The sequence below is a fragment of the Balaenoptera ricei genome, chromosome X (genome assembly GCF_028023285.1).
Source record: "Balaenoptera ricei isolate mBalRic1 chromosome X, mBalRic1.hap2, whole genome shotgun sequence".
Taxonomy (NCBI): Eukaryota; Metazoa; Chordata; class Mammalia; order Artiodactyla; family Balaenopteridae; genus Balaenoptera; species Balaenoptera ricei.
This window is the reverse complement of record NC_082660.1, coordinates 111,116,297-111,136,049: the sequence shown is the minus strand read 5'-3', so window position 1 is coordinate 111,136,049 and position 19,753 is coordinate 111,116,297. Positions and strand designations below refer to the sequence as shown.

The window sequence follows — 19,753 nt, the reverse complement described above, 5'->3', positions numbered from 1 at the left end:
AGATGGACAGGATCCACTACAGACTTCCTTACAACAGGAAACGAAGAGGCATTCTAGAGCGAACCAGAAATCCTAAATCTAGAGTTCAAGTAGAATCAGGAGCCAAAGGGGGCAGCCAGATGTGGAGGGTTCAAGCATGGTATTGTTCAAGCAGATTTCACTGAACGAATTTCCTCAGCTGGTATCTCTCTCCAAATGCCATCTCAAAGACACCACCAGGTTTCTGACACTGTGTTGGTGACCGTGAACAAGGTATTTAACCTTTTGGCTCCTTACTTTTATTGAGTTACATTATAGAAATTTTTTTTAGGATGAATAATGCAGCATATTACAGATGTTGCTTAATGTTCAATGGCCATCTTTCAGTTCTCTCTAGCACAGGGAGGAGCAGTGATGTCAGATTTGGCTTTGCAGAAATACATGCAGTGATTTTGTTTAAGATAGCATTAAAATTGATTTATAAATCCTAGGTGAATATCAACTGGTGATATGGAATTTTTTCTCAGAAGTCTACTGGATAGTGAAAAGAAGTCTCCATAGAATGAATATTTAGTTAGACGGAATAGAAGGAATAAAATAGAGAATACAAATGGATATAGTTGCGTCCCAAAAGAAGGAAAGAGCACTGAAATTACCTGTTTTTTAAACTTTAATTTTATTTTAGTTGTTCATTTGGTTGAAGCTATCTTCTGTTTTTCCTTCTCAGCTTTGACCTCGTAGCTGTCGGTGGTATCTCTGTCGTCTTAATCTTTGATCGGTCACCTTTCCTACCTGAGAAGAGGACACTCTGGTTGCCTTGGAATCAGTTTATTGTGGTGGAGAAAGTGACCATGCAGAGAGTTATATCAGACCCACCATCCTGTGATATCTCCAACTTTATCAGCCCAAACCCTATTGTGCTTCCTTCACCACTCACATCATTTGGAGGGTCCTGTCCAGAGAGGGGAACTATCGTTCCTGAGCTGCAGGTGCGTACATTGACCTTGAAAGTATAAAATCATAGTATCCATGGGGTGCTCAACAGTGCATAATGGCTAGATTCCTTTTCCTGGTACTCCTGCCAGCCCTATAATGTGCTGCCCTTCATTTTTCAAGAGAAGCCTTCAGATGTAATCTCTCTGGCACACATTTGCAAGGTGATTGGCCGGGGCTATAAAGTGCTATCTCTGGCCATGGAACAAAGCAAGATGAACTAGCTCATGTCATGAGGATTAGACCCCAAACCTTGACCTGATGAACACTGTGCTCAAAAGAACAAAGCTTGTTGCCTCAATAGTGGTAACAGTATAATCAACGAGGTGGGACCATTTGTGGTTCTGAAATTAAAGCTCCTTAAGAAATCTAGTTTTCTTCCACTGTCTAATTTGCGTCCGCTGTCATTGTTCTTAGAAGTCATGACAGCTCCTCTTGTTTAGCTGTGTTTCGTAAAGGTAGTTGTCAAGCCTGTGCATTTTGTCTAAAACTGCTTTTTAAGTGTTCACGCTTTATAGTCAGAGGAAGACATTTTTGAAACTTCATATTCTAGGATTCCTGAGGATTTTTCTTTTCTTTTTTTTTTTAACATCTTTATTGGAGTATAATTGCTTTACACTGGTGTGTTAGTTTCTGCTTTATAACAAAGTGAATCAGTTATACACATACATATGTCCCCATATCTCTTCCCTCTTGTGTCTCCCTCCCTCCCACCCTCCCTATCCCACCCCTCTAGGTGGTCACAAAGCACCGAGCTGATCTCCCTGTGCTGTGCGGCTGCTTCCCACTAGCTATCTATTTTACGTTTGGTAGTGTATATATGTCCATGACACTCTCTCAGTTTGTGCCAGCTTACCCTTCCCCCTCCCGTATCCTCAAGGCCATTCTCTAGTAGGTCTGTGTCTTTATTCCCGTCTTGCCCCCAGGTTCTTCATGACCATTTTTTTTTTTTTTTTTTTTAAGATTCCATATATATGTGTTAGCATACTGTATTTGTTTTTCTCTTTCTGACTTACTTCACTCTGTATGACAGACTCTAGGTCCATCCACCTCACTACAAATAACTCAATTTCATTTCTTTTTATGGCTGAGTAATATTCCATTGTATATATGTGCCATATCTTCTTTATCCATTCATCTGTTGATGGACACTTAGGTTGCTTCCATGTCCTGGCTATTGTAAATAGAACTGCAATGAACATTTTGGTGCATGACTCTTTTTGAATTATGGTTTTCTCAGGGTATATGCCCAGTAGTGGGATTGCTGGGTCGTATGGTAGTTCTATTTTTAGTTTTTTAAAGAACCTCCATACTGTTCTTCATAGTGGCTGTATCAATTTACATTGCCACCAACAGTGCAAGAGGGTTCCCTTTTCTCCACACCCTCTCCGGCATTTATTGTTTGTAGATTTTTTGATGATGGCCATTCTGACCGGTGTGAGATGATAATCTCATTGTGGTTTTGATTTGCTTTTCTCTAATGATTAATGATGTTGAGCATTCTTTCATGTGTTTGTTGGCAATCTGTATATCTTCTTTGGAGAAATGTCTATTTAGGTCTTCTGCCCATTTTTGGATTGGGTTGTTTTTTTATTTTTGATATTGAGCTGCATGAGCTGCTTGTAAATCTTGGAGATTAATCCTTTGTCAGTTGCTTCATTTGCAAATATTTTCTCCCATTCTGAGGGTTGTCTTTTCGTCTTGTTTATGGTCTCCTTTGCTGTGCAAAAGCTTTTAAGTTCCATTAGGTCCCATTTGTTTATTTTTGCTTTTATTTCCATTTCTCTAGGAGGTGGGTCAAAAAGGATCTTGCTGTGATTTATGTCATAGAGGGTTCTGCCTATGTTTTCCTCTAAGAGTTTGATAGTGTCTGGCCTTACATTTAGCTCTTTGATCCATTTTGAGTTTATTTTTGTGTACGGTGTTAGGGAGTGTTCTAATTTCATTCTTTTACATGTAGCTGTCCACTTTTCACAGCATCACTTATTGAAGAGGCTTTCTTTTCTCCACTGTATATGCTTGCCTCCTTTATCAAAGATAAGGTGACCATATGTGCATGGGTTTATCTCTGGGCTTTCTATCCTGTTCCATTGATCTCTATTTCTGTTTTTGTGCCAGTACCATACTGTCTTGATTACTGTAGCTTTGTAGTATAGTCTGAAGTCAGGGAGCCTGATTCCTCCAGCTCCGTTTTTCTTTCTCAAGATTGCTTTGGCTATTCGGGGTCTTTTATGTTTCCATACAAATTGTGAAATTTTTTATTCTAGTTCTGTGAAAAATGCCATTGGTAGTTTGATAGGGATTGCACTGAATCTGTAGATTGCTTTGGGTAGTATAGTCATTTTCAAAATGTTGATTCTTCCAATCCAAGAACATGGTATACCTCTCCATTTATTTGTATCATCTTTAATTTCTTTCATCAGTGTCTTATAGTTGTCTGCATACAGATCTTTTGTCTCCTTAGGTAGGTTTATTCCTAGGTATTTTATTCTTTTTGTTGCAATGGTAAATGGGAGTGTTTTCTTAATTTCACTTTCAGATTTCTCATCATTAGTGTATAAGAATGCAAAAGAATTCTGTGCATTAATTTTGTATCCTGCTACTTCACCAAATTCATTGATTAGCTCTAGTAGTTTTCTGGTAGCATCTTTAGGATTCTCTATGTATAGTATCATGTCACCTGCAAACAGTGACAGCTTTACTTCTTCTTTTCCAATTTGGATTCCTTTTATTTCTTTTTCTTCTCTGACTGCTGTGGCTAAAACTTCCAAAACTATGTTGAACAATAGTGGTGAGAGTGGGCAACCTTGTCTTGTTCCTGATCTTAGTGGAAATTGTTTCAATTTTTCACCATTGAGGACAATGTTGGCTGTGGGTCTGTCATATTTGCCCTTTATTATGTTGAGGAAAGTTCCCTCTATGCCTACTTTCTGGAGGGTTTTTATCATAAATGGGTGTTGAATTTTGTCGAAAGCTTTCTCTGCATCTATTGAGATGATCATATGGTTTTTCTCCTTCAGTTTGTTAATATGGTGTATCACAGTGGTTGATTTGCGTATATTGAACAATCCTTGCATTCCTGAGATAAACCCCACTTGATCATGGTATATGATCCTTTTAATGTGCTGTTGGATTATGTTTGCTAGTATTTTGTTGAGGTTTTTTGCATCTGTGTTCATCAGTGATATTGGCCTGTAGTTTTCTTTCTTTGTGGCATCTTTATTTGGTTTTGGTGTCAGGGTGATGGTGGCCTCGTAGAATGAGTTGGGGAGTGTTCCTCCCTCTGCTATATTTTGGAAGGGTTTGAGAAGGATAGGTGTTAGCTCTTCTCTAAATGTTTGATGGAATTCACCTGTGAAGCCATCTGATCCTGGGCTGCCACTTCCTGGCTGCGCCCCAGCCCAGCAGATCAGATGCGGCCGCACCCTCGTGGACGGTGGAAGCGGCAGCGAGCTAGAGCCCGCTTCGCAGTTTGTGGCCACATAGAGGCCGGGCGAGCCCAGGCACCGGGACCCGGCCCAGGCTCGGCAAGCACCTCTGTGCGCGGCTGGGGTCATGGTGTACTGAAAAAGCACTCAATCAAGAGAAATCTCGGGGGAGCTGGAAACTATCAAGTTGTTGAGGTCCCACAGGGGACAGAAAAGATAGAGTTTTATAGGAGGAGCTTCAAGATGGCGGAAGAGTAAGACGTGGAGATCACCTTCCTCCCCACAAATATATCAGAAATACATCTACACGTGGAACAACTCCTACAGAACACCTACTGAACGCTGGCAGAAGACCTCAGACCTCCCAAAAGGCAAGAAACTCCCCACGTACCTGGGTAGGGCAAAAGAAAAAATAACAGAGACTAAGTCATTCAGGTATCCATAGTACAATGTTCTCACTATGTTATAGAAACATTTTAATGGTACTTTAATTTTAATATTTTAATGATAGTTTAATGTCCACCAAAATGGACTCATAAATCAGACAGATCCAGGATTCAAGTATACTTAAGAAGAGGTAAATGAACAGTCAAAGATTGAATTGGTTTTTCTTCCATCACAACATCCCCACCAGCTGTTAGCACTGCCCAGAGGATACCACTTGAGAAAGGCTCACAAAAAATAGTACTCTCCACAAAAAGGAGTCTGGAGAGTTGCCACTCCTGTCTTTTCCGTTCTTTTCCTGAAGAAGGGAAGAAAAAACTAGATAGTATTTAATGAGTACATTGGGCTGGTACACCAATCCTTTCACAGATATTAGGAAGCATGGATCTCTTTCAACACAAGTTTTCAAACTGCTCTAGGATTGCATGATTCCTTAGGGAAATGAAATACCAAGGTGGTGAGTGTCATGCTATCCTTCACTATTGTACTTCTGCCACCATCTAAGAAGATAGAGCCAGTGGACAGCTTTGGTATCAAGTAGATAATGTAGAGGAAGGAAAACTGGGCAAAGAATAGACAAAAGGGATTTGTGCCCTCAGAAAGAAAAGAATGGCTAGAAATCCTGGACAATATGAGATAGAGTGTGTTTAACAATCAGTTCTACTATGTGCACCAGTTTGGAAAAGGAAGACGGGACAATGTTCTGAGATAAAAATGAATAAGGGCACAAACATATCCACACTATCCACGTCCCCTTAAATGTGTTAAATAGGATGGGCTCTTTCTTCAGCTGTATTTGGAAAGTTGAAAGTCACAGAATGTAAGATGTAGTTTTAGTGACCACTTTTGGTTAACTCCATCCATGCTAATAAACAAATAAGTAATAGTAATTAATTAAGGAAGCCAGGAGTTATTTTCACTCTGGGACCAACGTTTGTAAAAGATTTGCAGAGGAGTTAATGGGAGTTATTTGCTTTTCAGTCACAGGTGCCAGCTTGGAAAAACTTGTCCTAGCTATTGATACATCCAAACACAGAGAAATATGCAAGCAAAATTTGATTAAAAAGTTGGCCCTCGGGGTCATTGCAAAGCTCCAAAGAAGGCAAGTTTGATGGCATCAGGAAAGATTAGTTCTAGGGACACCATAATCTCTGTCATAAAATATCACTTGCTGGGCCTGCTTCCAGAGTCCTTCCTCTTAGAGAGCCTAACCTGAATAAAAGCTACAACAGTGGTTTGTGATATATAACTTAACACATCGAACAAGCTTTTGTGTCTGAATATATAAGAAAAAACCTTTAATGGAACCCATAGCACTGAAATCCTTGACATTCAGCAGTGTGATCTTCTCCAACTCCTACAAAGCAATTTTTGGAACATTGTTGAAAAACCAAAATTGTTATTTTCACAGTCTTTCCTGGCAGGAAAAAAAGGAAAGCAATCCTCAGGATAGGCTGGACGTCTTGTCCGCATGCAGATTTGGTGCAAAATTCGAAACCTATGGTCATGTAGCCTCACATAGATTCTAGACCAAACGCCTTGACATCCATAATCCCTTTAAGCTCTCTCCTTTGGCATGTTTCTAAGACAAAAGCATGCAGTATCCTTGCCTACCTGTGACCACTGGTAAGAACCCATGTGACTTTTTTTCTTTCAGGTTGTACAGGAGGAGATCCCCATTCCTTCCAGCTTTGTGAGGCTGAGTTACCTAAGCAGCCGCACCCCCGGGTATAAAACCCTGCTACGGATCCTTTTAACACATTCAACCATTCCCGTGGGGATGATAAAAGTACACCTCACAGTAGCTGTGGAAGGGCGACTCACACAGAAGTGGTTTCCTGCTGCAATTAATCTTGTCTACACATTTGCTTGGAACAAGACCGACATCTATGGACAGAAGGTTTGGGGCCTGGCAGAGGCTTTGGGTATGTTGAAATAATTCTGTGTAAATAGCAGTGTTGTGTTCACAAAACAGAAAGTACTAGCTGCATATTAATTTGTATTTGGAATAATTATGGATTTTCTTCTATTTGAGGGATCTAAGGCACTTTTTCATTTAAACACTCCCTTTGGGCCTGTTTAGAGTTCCCTTTTGACACATTTTTGCTTCAAAACGATTTTAGTTCCTCTTTCATGATGACTGCATACCAGTGGAATCACACAATATCTGACTTGTAACTGTCTCCAAAGCTGAATGTTGCCTTCTAACTGTGACCTTTGGTGTGGTGTTCTTCAGGCCATGTTTTCATATTTGACATTTAGACTGTCATTTCCACTTAGAAAATACAAAATTTTAACTTACAGGCATCTCCACGTGCTATCTTTTATGTCTAGATAGTTAGACTTCATTAACTTGTTACTGTGGTAGGTTAAATAAAAAATCATCCTGCCTTCCTAGTCCTTTTGACTTTAAAACCTAGAATCTTACAAATAGCGGGGACCTTAAGAGGTCCTTGGGGGTCTGTGGTCTTCAGATATTTAATTCCTTCAGACAAATGGCATGTTTTGAAAATGAGACTGAGACAGATTTGCCAACTTTTTATTTTGTCAAGTAAGAATATTTTTTAAAGGAAAAAAAAAAGCCCCTACAATCTACTATTGCCTACCACTACCATAATTTCATCAAGGAGGAATACCTTAACATCAAAAAAAGGAATAGTCTGTCTTAAGAAATGATAGTAAGCAATCTAATACTGATGCTGAGAGACAGACAGATAGGCAGACAGACACCGATGTCTTTATTTCTCTCAGTCTGTAGAAGACAGTGAAAACTTCCTAAGAGACCTGACAGGTCTTCGGAACCACAGTTGGGGGCCATTGACTCTTGTGCCTTCAGGCAGTAGCTCATGGAAACCACCCTTGGACAGATGAGAAGACTATTTTTAAAGTTCTCCAGAGGAGATCTTTTCATAGTCTCCCTTGGAAGTGTCTATCATGGTACAATTCGCATATAACTGACCTATATTTCTTAGACTACAGTGTGTCAAGTTCCTCTCTTTCTTTCCAGAGGGAAGCATAGGGAGGAGAAAAAAAAAAAAAAAGACTGGTGACTCTTCTTTGCCCAAGAGACCCTCATATATTTAAATAATCAACTCATCTCTGTTGGCCTTTATTAGAATGCAAGGACCATGGAGTGGTTCACATTTCCTCAGTTAGTGAGGAATTATTGTAACGACACAGGGGAAAGTAAGGAAAGAACAAGAAAAGGCATCAGCAGCCTTAAAGGTGGGCCTCATCAAATTGCAGCCTGGCTCGGGATACACTGTAGTCCTAGAAGATCAGCATCTGCTCTATCAGCTGAGCAACAGCTCTAGTGGTCCCCTCTGCAGCAAGAGTCCACTGCTTCCCGCCATGGTGACCCAGCCATACTGATGACGGAGCTCATCACTTCTCCTGTTGTACTAACTACCCTCTTTTTCTCTCGGCTCTTACCAACTCCATGATCTGGTGTCTTGCTCTGTATCTTGCATTCAGATCTCTCTTACAATATTGGGTTTTGTCAGCCAATCACCATGCAGTAGAGAACATCCGAGGGCAGAGCTCTACCTTCAGGCTAACTGCCAATGAGGTCGCTGGCCAGCCTGTGGAGTCCTGCCCAATCCCTAGTCCAGTGAGTGTAGTGATGAAGAGAACAACTCTGGAGCCAGACTCCCTCCCTGAGTTCAAATCATCCCTTCTCTACTTACTAGCTATGCAACACTGGGTAAATTACTTAATCTCCAAATGCCACAGTTTTTCCATCTATTAAATGGGTATCATAAAGAGAATGTTACAGGTTATTATGCTATGAGGATTAAATGAGGTGAGTGAGTGCTGGTTGCTGGTACGGTTTTTTCAATTTTGCTACGGTCAGCATATTGGAATCACAAAGTATAAAGCATGGCGCCTATGCAGGTGTTTGTTGCCTCAGCTTCTCTAATAAGGGAGCTGTGGGCTTAACAGGTAGGTACTGTGTTAATTATTCTCCATTTGCCCTCCCAGACGCGCACACACACACACACACACACACACACACACACACACACACACAGTCTCTTCTGTGACCTTCTCTGTGCTTTGAAAGACTGGTTTCTATGGACCACATTGACTGGACTCCTTTGCTCTCTGGCTTCCCTCTTGATTTGGTCAATGGATGGCACCATCAGGAGACAGCAGGGTGGAAGGAGAGAGAGGTCAGGGTATTTATCCCTCTCCCTGCTTCACTGCAGTTCTGGCAGTGACTACACTGGAAGATGGCAGCTCCTGTTGAGTAGCCCCTCCTCCAAATCCCCAAGCTCTCTCTGGTCTCCTGTATCACTCCTTCCCTCTCTGCAAGCCCAGACAGCTTCCCAGTGTTGCCAGTCCCTGGGTGGGTCACGACCCTTGTTGATTCCCTTCACCCTGCTCATGCCTCTTTAAATAGTCCCTTTATACAACTCTTTGCTGTGAACACTTCTGAGTGTGATATCTGACTCCTGCTGGGAGTCAAATATCACAGCTTGGCTGATGCCTACTCAAAGCCTCATATTGCCCTCTCCAGGATGTTGTCCTAAAGCCTCTGCTTCACTAGAATAATCTAAAATTCCTCTAACTTTTCTCCATAGGGCTTTGTTTTCCAATTCTTCATGGCTTTCCTCAGAACCCTTGCCAAGTTGTGAGATTTGGGGGTTTTTTTTGGTTTTATATTTTTACTTTTTTCTTAAGTTGTGACACTTAGCAATTTACCCAGTACTCTGATGAAGAGCTGACCAAGACAGTGTCTAGCAGTCATTTCTTGCTAGGGTTCACATAAATGCAACTCAGCCTGACTTTTTTTTTTTTTTTTTTAATTTATTTATTATTTTTTTTAAACATCTTTATTGAAGTATAATTGCTTCACAATGGTGTGTTAGTTTCTGCTTTATAACAAAGTGAATCAGCTTCACATATACACACGTTCCCATATCTCCTCCCTCCCGCATCTCCCTCCCTCCCACCCTCCCCATCCCACCCCCCCCAGGCGGTCACAAAGCACCGAGCTGATCTCCCTGTGCTATGTGGCTGCTTCCCACTAGCTAGCTATTTTACATTTGGTAGTGTATATATGTCCGTGCCACTCTCTCACCCTGTCACATCTCACCCCTCCCCCTCCCCATATCCTCAAGTCCATTCTCTAGTAGGTCTGTGTCTTTATTCCCGTCTTGCCACTAGGTTCTTCATGACCTTTTTTTTTCCCTTAGATTCCATATATATGTGTTAGCATACTGTATTTGTTTTTCTCTTTCTGACTTACTTCACTCTGTATGACAGACTCTAACTCCATCCACCTCATTACAAATACCTCCATTTCATTTCTTTTTATGGCTGAGTAATATTCCATTGTATATATGTGCCACATCTTCTTTATCCATTCATCCGAGATGGACACTTAGGTTGCTTCCATGTCCTGGCTATTGTAAACAGTGCTGCAATGAACATTGTGGTACATGACTCTTTTTGAATTATGGTTTTCTCAGGGTATATGCCCAGTAGGGGGATTGCTGGGTCGTATGGTAGTTCTATTTGTAGTTTTTTAAGGAACCTCCATACTGTTCTCCATAGTGGCTGTATCACTTTACATTCCCACCAACAGTGCAAGAGGGTTCCCTTTCCTCCACACCCTCTCCAGCATTTATTGTTTCTAGATTTTTTGATGATGGCCATTCTGACTGGTGTGAGATGATACCTCATTGTAGTTTTGATTTGCATTTCTCTAATGATTAATGATGTTGAGCATTCTTTCATGTGTCTGTCTGTTGGCCATCTGTATATCTTCTTTGGAGAAATGTCTATTTAGGTCTTCTGCCCATTTTTGGATTGGGTTGTTTGTTTTTTTGTTATTGAGCTGCATGATCAGCCTGACTTTTTTAAAAAAGTAATAGCTTTATTGAGATATAATTCACATACCATAAAGTTCACCCATTTAAAGTGTACCATTCAGTGGGTTTTAGTATTATCATAATGTTGTACAACCATCACCAACATCTAATTCCAGAACATTTTCATCATCACCCCACAAAGTAGCCCTATAGACACTAGCAGTCACTAGTCACTCCTCCCTCCCCTCCAGGCCCTGGCAACCACCAATCTCCTTTCAGTCTCTATGGATTTACCTTTTCTGGATATTTCAGACAAATGCAATCATATAATATTTGGTCTTTTGTATCTGACTTCTTTCAGCTGACATAATGTTTCCAAAGTTCATCCATGTCATTGCAGGTGTCAGTCCTTCATTCCTTTTTATGACTGAATAATATTCCATTGCACAGATATACCACATTTCGTTTGTCCATTCATCAACTGGTGGACTTATGGGTTGTTTCCACCTTTTGGCTATTGTGAATAATGCTGCTATTAACATTTGCATACAAGTATTTGTCTGAATACCTGTTTTCAGTTCTTTAGGGAATATACCTAGGAGTAGAATTGTTGGGTCATATGGTAATTCTGTTTGACTTGTTGAAGAGTGGCCAAACTGTTTTCCACAGCGACTGCACTATTTTATCAATCTCACTTTATGCATAAAAATGTGTTATACATCTTCCTTTTAAATACTCCCAGTGCTGAAGATTCTAAAATTTTCCTCCTTGCTGTAGTTAAGCACTCTTAATGACTTAGTTTCTGATATGTCCATGGATGATTGAATAAACAACTAAAACACAAAGAAAAGCAAAGATGTTCTAGTATACACACCAGTGATGAAGGCTTCGTCTGTATTGTTTGCCTATGGATGTTGTTTTACTTCCTATTTCTACAGTTATGTTCCTGGTCAAAACTTGCTCCAGCATTCTGACTATAAACATGGCCTTAATTAAAATGCTGAAATATATATTGTTGTTTCCTTTTTAAGGCTAGTAACAGTAATAAAAGCAAGAGACAATTGACCCACTCAGAAATATCCAAGGGAGAGGGAAAAAATGTTCCTCGTGGTGTTTTATGTGTGCTTAAGGGACATTTTTTTTTTAGAGTAGAGAAAGAAAAATGGCAAGGATCCCAAGGAAAACAGCCAAAATAATTTCAGGTGTGGTACCTAAGATGGAATATGGATTATTTACCTTGTAGGAAGTGTTCCTGGTAACTTAATCATGGTTAAAGGGATTTTATTTACTACCTAGTCTCCATTTCCATCTCCACGGAGACTAAGGGAATTTTCTTGACAGTGGTAAAGCATTAGAATGAGTGGTAGAATGAAGATGGACAGTCTACTTCTCTGAAGATGGATTGTGAGTGCCTTAAGAATATAACAGACAATAAATAGTTCAGGTGATAAATGGATGGAGACAAAGGGATCAAGTATGTTACCATTGAATTCACACCTTAATAGATATGATTGAATCTAAACAAAGAAGCAAACATTTAGTTGTACTCCTAGCCATATTTTATAATCACTTAACTGATGTGAGAAGAAACAGACTAAATTTTGCACCAGATATTAACAATGGTGCTATATATGACACTTCTCAGATTTGCTTCAAATTCAGAAATCCTAGTATAGGCTTTTGGTAGGTAGAATAATAGCCACCACCTCCCAAAGATGTAAATATATTATGTTACATGGCAAAAGATAATTAAGGTTACAAAGGGGGTTAGGGATGCCAATCAGCTGACCTTGAGATGGAATGATTATCCTGGATTGTCCGGGTGGGCCCACTGTCATCACAAGGGCCCTTAAAAGTGGAAGAGGAAGGCAGAGGGGAGGTCAGAGTTAGAGGATAATATAGCTATAGAAGAAAGGCACAGCAAGATGCAGGTTTGCTGGCTTTGAGGATAAAAGAAGGGAGCCAAGGACCAAGGAATGTGGGTGGCCTCTAGAAGCTGGAAAAGGCAAGGAAATGGATTCTCCCTTGGAGCCTCCAGAAGGAACTCATCCCACTGACCCCTTGATTTTAGCTCAGTGAGACCCTTTTCAGATTTCTGACCTCCTTAACTATAAGATGATAAATCTGTCTTGTTCGAAGCCTTTAAGTTTGTCATAATTTGTTACAGCAGCAATAGGAAACAAACCTTGACCACTATTCTTACAGCCCCAGTCATAGCTAGGATTTTGATTAAAACTCTGGCTTGAAAGGTCTCCCACTCTTCTTCCTTCCCATGCCAGTTAAATATGAACCTCTCCCACCCATTTCTGGGTGATGGAGAAAGAGATCAGATTTAAACAAGCTGAATTTGAAATGATGGTGAATATCTAAGTTGAAATGCCCACTTTTAGTGTGAAATGTGGGACTCTTGTTTCTCCCATGGCTCAGCTGTGGGAAATTGGTGTGATCTCTAAGGGCTAGAGTGTCACAAAAGAAGAATAGATTGTTGAGAGACAGGCAAAATGAGAAAAGGAGTACTTGAGATCCTAGGGTATCCCACCAGTTTTTACAATGACACAGATTTTGCAACTAGAGGGATAATACCAGAGTGAATAAATTACCAACAGAGGTTGTGTGAACTAATTCCTTGGAGAAGTATCAGTGGCAGCTGATAAGATTGATTAATCCAAGTACAATATTGATCAAGTGGAAGAAGAATAAAATCTCCCTCAGGGTTGTGATACAAAAACCACAATCACTAGTTCATCCGGCTTAAAGATTTTGTTGTCTGATACACAGACAAGACTCCCCTGCTAAAAACTCCATGTGAGCATTTGAAATAATTTGGCCTTAGTACTTTATTCTCTGGCTCTAAATAAGGTATGATGTCTGGAAATCATTGTATATTATTTAGTTTCTTTCCCAACTCTGCTGCTTGCAAAACAGTGTAAAAAAAAATCATTTTTAAGTTCACAGTGCTGTTAAAATTCTAGAGACGGCTTATTTAATTTGACAAACTGGCTTGTTCAGGGGCTCTGATCTGCATCCATTATATGAATTTTGTCAAAATAATTCCCTATGTCCGCCTGTGTCCGCATACCTTATCAATATATAATAATGCATTCTGCCTGGTCTTCATTTTAATTAAATTAAACTGCAGTGGTTTGGAGTCCTGGAAGTGCAGGAAATCAGCCATCCGCCTTTAGTAGCACTGCTATAAACAATTCTATTTTTCTTCAAGGTTATTGGCAACAACAATTGCATAATTATTTAGTACAGTAGTTTGGCAAGAAAGAGTGGTGTTTCAGGGAGAACTAGACTTCCTAAAGGTTCACGACGCAACAGAGTCTGTCTAAATTGTGTTAGAGAGAAACAGGGGAACATTAATGGTAATAGGTGCTAAGCTAAGTTTGCTTTGTGCACACAAAACATCCCCAAGAACGACGCTTTAGTGTTCATAAATTTCCCTTCAGTAAAACCTAAGCAGGCTGGGCAGCCACAAAAATAGCATCCACTGAATATTTCGATAATAAATGGGTAGTGCTTTACAATTTACAAAGTTCTTTCACATACATTTTCTCATTTTAATCCTTATAACACTCCTGCCTGATAGGTATGGCACGATGAATATGAGCTTCATGTTACAGAGCGGGAAACTGAGGTTCAGAAAGAACAAGTGACTTGACGAAAGACCTTTCCAGAGCAGGGATTCAAACTCAGGTCTCCCAGTCCTGAGTTCTGCATGCCTTTTACTGCTGCCTGTCTTCACTAAATGGACCAACCCACTTTACTGAGTACCCAATTCAACGCCCCAGTGGCTTTCTGTCAAAGAAGCTAGCAGAGATAATAATCTTTCATCATTTCTCTCCACTCATGAATTCGTAATCATTAACTGAGAGCAGGGCTGTTTTATCCATTCAGCTTTATAGGCACAGCACCAAGGATATGAGTTTTTCAAGGACCTACAAAAATCTTCACAACCTGAAAAATAAATTTATTGGCACCAAAATGTGCAAAGAAAACCAGGAATCAACATTAATAAATCGTTTAAATAAATGTCTGCAAAATGGAGCATTATGTCAGCTTGTCAACTCCAACTCAATTTTCACACTTACACATGAAATGTGTTTAATGTTGGATATGGGTTGTGGGTTGTATCCATTTTAATATTTCTGATAAAATGTGAGATCGGCCCTCCAAAGAGTACCTAGAGCTTACCAGGGTTTTTAAATGGCCCTTGATTGACACTCTGGTAAGCAAGTGGTCTGTGCCCATTTCAAACTGCTGGTCACACCCAGTATTAGATTGTGAAATCCATTTGGTGAGTCAATCAATATTTTTTAATGGAATAAAATGGAATGGAATGGAATAGAACATAAGTGAATAGAATAGAATAGAATAGAATAGAATAGAATAGAATAGAATAGAATAGAATAGAATAGATCAGAATGTAAAACTATGAAGAGAGTATGGTTTTGGAAAACTTTCTTTCTCTTATACGTGTGTGTATCTTTACATGTGTGTTGGGTCACAATTAAATGACTTTCAGGCATAAGAATTTGAAAGCCATTGGCAAGGTAATATAGTCAAGAGACAGAAAAATTAAATGATTTACCAAACCATATGGTTTATTTTCCAAGTCAGCATTTATGACTGTTCTTGCCTCCCAGTCCCCTCTACCAACCCATCTCAGGGCATTATGGCGGTATCTCTTCAAGATTAGGTGACCATATATATAATTTGTCATTCAGACCAAGATACTCTTGAGAGTGAAAGAGGATGCTGTTAACAATAGCATAACTGGATACTGTTTTGGGCCAACCAGGATACATGGAGCTTCTACTTCAAGGTTATCCCTAGCTTCCAATCCTTACACCTTAAATTCAGAGCAAATAAAAGGTTATTTATTTAAAGCACTTCTGAATCATGGGTCTTTCCCTTAATAGCTGTGATCTAGCATAGAGGTACAAAGCACTTGCTAAGAAGTGACTGGGTTTGAGCTCTGGTTCTGCCATTTACTACTAGTCAGATGACCTTGGACTAGTCACTTCACCTCTCTGAGTCTATTATCTCATGTATCAAATGGGAGTAAGTATATCTTCCTCATGAGCTTGCGTGAGTCTTCAAATTAGGTAATATACACAAAAATGTATTTAACTGTTAGGTGTTATGCAAATGTAAGGTGATATTATTTTAAGGAGGCCATGGATGAAAGTTCCAAAAGGCAGGTAACACTTCAGGGTATGGCCTCTCTGACATGACGACTTATCCTGCCCTGTGTAATAGCCACTGTATCTTCAGTGCTTAGCAAATCACCTGCCTGGCACATAGAACTGCTCAGCGAAGGTTTGCTGAGTCATTAAATAACCAGCACCTTTCTTTCCATTGCAATATTGCATCCCCTTTAATCAATCACATTGTTTCGAAGGATAACTAGTCCATTTTCAAGGTGAATCTATTTCCTAAACCCCCTCCCAAAGAAAAATGCCTAAATACTGCTAGAAGATAGTAACCTTTTGTTTTCTTTCGTACTGGGTGAGGGGCGGGGGAGCGGGGAAGGGGAAGGGGTTGTTCTTCATTTGTTTTTGATGCACTGCCCAGACACTGACTGTCTAGCCACCCTGACCTTCTTTCAATCTCCCGAAGATATGAAACCTCAAAGCCTTGCCCACATGCCACGCTCTCTGCCTAGAAAGAATGTTCTTCCCTGTTCTTCATGAGGTAAACCCCTTCTACATGAAGAGGCTTTCCCTTGTCTTCCCATTCCAACTTAAATTCCCTTGTTACACTGTCTCATAATACGCTGTACTTTCCCACCACAGCAGTTATCATGATTTGTGTGTGTGTGTGTTGTCTTGTTTCATATTTGTTCCTCTCACTAGAATGTGAGCAACGTGAGCTCCACCGGGGGGAGTGCTGTCTTGTTCCGTCTTGTTCGTTCTCACATCCCCAGTGCCTGACAACAGGAGGTACTCATTAAATATCGTGAATTTGTTCACCCTGCCTTCTGTGGTACACAGGTCATCTGGGTTCCGGGTTCGCTTTTATGCAGCTAGGCTCGGACAAAGCAGCCCGAAAAAAAAAAAATTCATAAGGTAAGTTGTCAGTGTACAGGACCTCTTGGCCGAAGCGCTCTGTGGCTACCTCACTCCTGGGTGCTTTTTACCTTTTCTACCTGTATTTTCTCTTCATTCAACTACTGTGTCGCTTTTAGCACTATGATGTTTAAACTGGTAGGGTTATTTTTGTAAACTGGTAAGGTGCAGATCCTAAGTAAAATATTACCAAATCAAATCCAGTGACTCATTAAAAAGATAATACATCATAACCAAGTACCGTAGAGTGTATTTTAGGACCTCAAAGATGGTTCAGCGTTAGGAAATGTATTGCTATAATTTACCACCTCAATAGATTAAAGGAGAAAACTATGTGAATATCTCCATAAGTACTGAAAAGGCACTTGGTAAAAATTCATCACCTGATTCTGACACTCTTAGTAAGCCAGGAATAATAGATAAACAAAGCATTTCAGGCCACTGGGCAGTGTGTCAAATTGAGGAGTCTCTGGGGTTATCCTATCCTATGAGAAATCACTAGAGAATAGGAGAAAGTAGAAGTCATTCTGGGAGCAGGTACCCGTTCTCAGTAGATAGCATTTTATCTGTAGTTTTTGTCTATTGTGGCCGTGGCCTTCATTTGGTTTGTTAGGCCTCTCGTCTTTTATTGTTGTTGTTTTATGTTAATCTACTATTTTAAAAGAATGGGAAATATTTCTTGTTCTATTGATTTCTTTTCGATAAGAAGGTTTCGATCTTGTTGTTACTTACCTGTTAAATGTGATGAAATTATTTTTAGATGTTCCTTGAGTTCATGAAGGTAACATAAATTTCTCACACTGACTATCAGACTACTTTTAATTATATATTGCCTTCATAAATGCAACCATTATGAATTCTGAAGCCTTAGCCTGAAGCTGTTGAAAATCATCTGCTTAATCTTGTCATATTTTGCACATCAGCTTCATTGCATGGCATCTTTACCTTGGCTATTTAATGTCCGTCTCCTATCGCAGCCCTTATAGGTGAATGTCACAGTCACTAAATCGGGTGTCAGGAGCACTGTGGCCCTCCGCCTTCTTGCAGTCCCCGCATCACACTAATGCTGCCGCTCTGATAAGTAGAGTGCAGTCCAGTTACTATTTTTCTAATGTCAAATGGCTTTGGGGGAGCAAGCTGCAGTCTTTCTTTATAAGCCAGTAGAATAAAGTCTTCTTTATAAGCCAGTGTTGTTGCAAGATGACTAACAGTGAAGTCAGGTGCAAATCCTGTGACCAGAGAACGGCGTCCTCTACAAAAGTAGCAAGGCTATCTTGACAATCAGTGACTCTTGGTTAAGGAACATCCCATTAATATCTCTGTGTCAAGGTGAGGGAGAGAATATGGGAAGACAGAAATCCAGACGGAATTAAGGGTGTCACAAGAGAGGCAGTCACATGGTTCCGAGAAAGTATTCTGCCATATTAATGGCTCTTTCTCAAATGCCTTCCCAATATGTACACACCAGCATGGGACCACTGTACCAGCCCCTGGGAAGTATAGCCTGGGACCCCCCCCCTTCCCCACCTATCTTCACTCACTGCCAGACTGGTCTATCCTCCATAGCGCCTCTGAAATGTTGATGAATAATTATTCTTTCCTTCCTATTACACTGTTCTTCCCAGGCCCCACTCCAGAATGCCAGAGGCCGAATCCTTTGTCTACACCATGCTGTGTTGATGATCAGATGTGATAGGCACCAGGCCACCTGGGAAGTGGTAGTGGGTCCACTCTGCTTATTTAACTGAGACCCAGCTGTCACAGTACCAGGCAGAGTGTAATGTCGGGGCTCAGCCTGTTCAGTGCCAGCCCCTGAGTAGCCCTTTTATCCCCCATATTTAATTATATGAAAAAGAGTAGGCGTTCAGTGCGTTACAGTCTGCTTCCGTGAGAGGAAGTCTAGGATTGGTTGCTACTGTATTTGCCAGTTCCTCGTGCATTTGGAGAGCAGCTCAACTCCGTGGGGTGAAACGTCTGCCTTCTCATGCACCGACTGCAAGTTCCAGGATTCTGTTAAAGCGGCTGCTGTCAGGAAGAAACCTTGCCTTGTTACTCTGAGCAAGGAGCCATGTACAAAAATACCCCGACACACAGCCATTCTCATTAAAGTCAGTTGGAATTTTGGACAAGTCTTAAGTATAAATCATAACTTTATTAGCTCATAGAGCTTTCTCAGGAGAAAGTAAATCTAATAAAAATTAGAGGGAACTTATTAAGTGGCCGCCTTGTTGCTATTTGCTATGACTAGGGGAAAAGATAATATAATTGTGGGGTTTGCAGCCAGTGCACTTTTTTGTTGTGGGCTAGAGAGCAATCCAGACATGAGGAGGTGAAGAGGATGTCTCATTACCATTGCACTGAGGATACTTTATATAAGCATTTCCTGCCACAGAGGTGGGAGGATCTTTGTTCCTGAGAGGGAAAAAGCAGGCTCCAAACCACCATCAGAGGTCACCAGGGCACACTGCTTATTTGCAAAACTGCACAATCACCTTCCGGAGAAGAGATTCTAGGGGAGCACATCAGGCTTAAAATGTATAAGAGGCAGATCCTGACAATAGCAGGGAAGGAGATGTGGCTTTAAGGGAACTTGTAATCATTATCGTTGTGATTATTTATTAATCAAGACTTTTAAGTGTTGGCAAGAGAAGCAGAAACTGTGTTATTCTTCACACCAACATGGCCCTAAGTGTGCTTTCTCACCCCCTGATTTTTCCAACATGAGATACAGTGCTCTCTTTGGCTTTTGGGTTTGATTCCCCAACTTGAACTGATCAAATACAATCTTGAAAGAATGCACTTTAGAATCATAGAGTGAAATGCTAAAGGGGGACTATAAGAATTATCTAGTACAGCAGTCTTTGATCTGAGACCTTTATTTAGATTGCAGGAGATCAGTGAACCCCCTAGAATTATATAAAAAATTTTGTGTGCATATGCGTTTTTCTAGGAGGAAGATCCATAACTTTTATCACATTCATAACAAAAGGTTCCCTGACCCAAAAGGGTCTAAGAACCA

At 40.4% G+C, this 19,753-nt stretch overlaps 1 protein-coding gene across 3 annotated transcripts in view; it reads left to right on the top strand.

Annotated features, from left to right (window-relative positions):
- TENM1 (teneurin transmembrane protein 1) overlaps positions 1-19,753 on the top strand; it is a 557,972-nt gene that overhangs the window by 416,736 nt on the left and 121,483 nt on the right. For all 3 annotated transcript variants that reach the window (XM_059911842.1, XM_059911841.1, XM_059911840.1), the window contains exons 17-18: positions 707-968; positions 6,502-6,769. In XM_059911842.1, the coding sequence (XP_059767825.1) occupies positions 707-968; positions 6,502-6,769 (530 nt within the window). The remainder of the gene's footprint in view (positions 1-706; positions 969-6,501; positions 6,770-19,753) is intronic.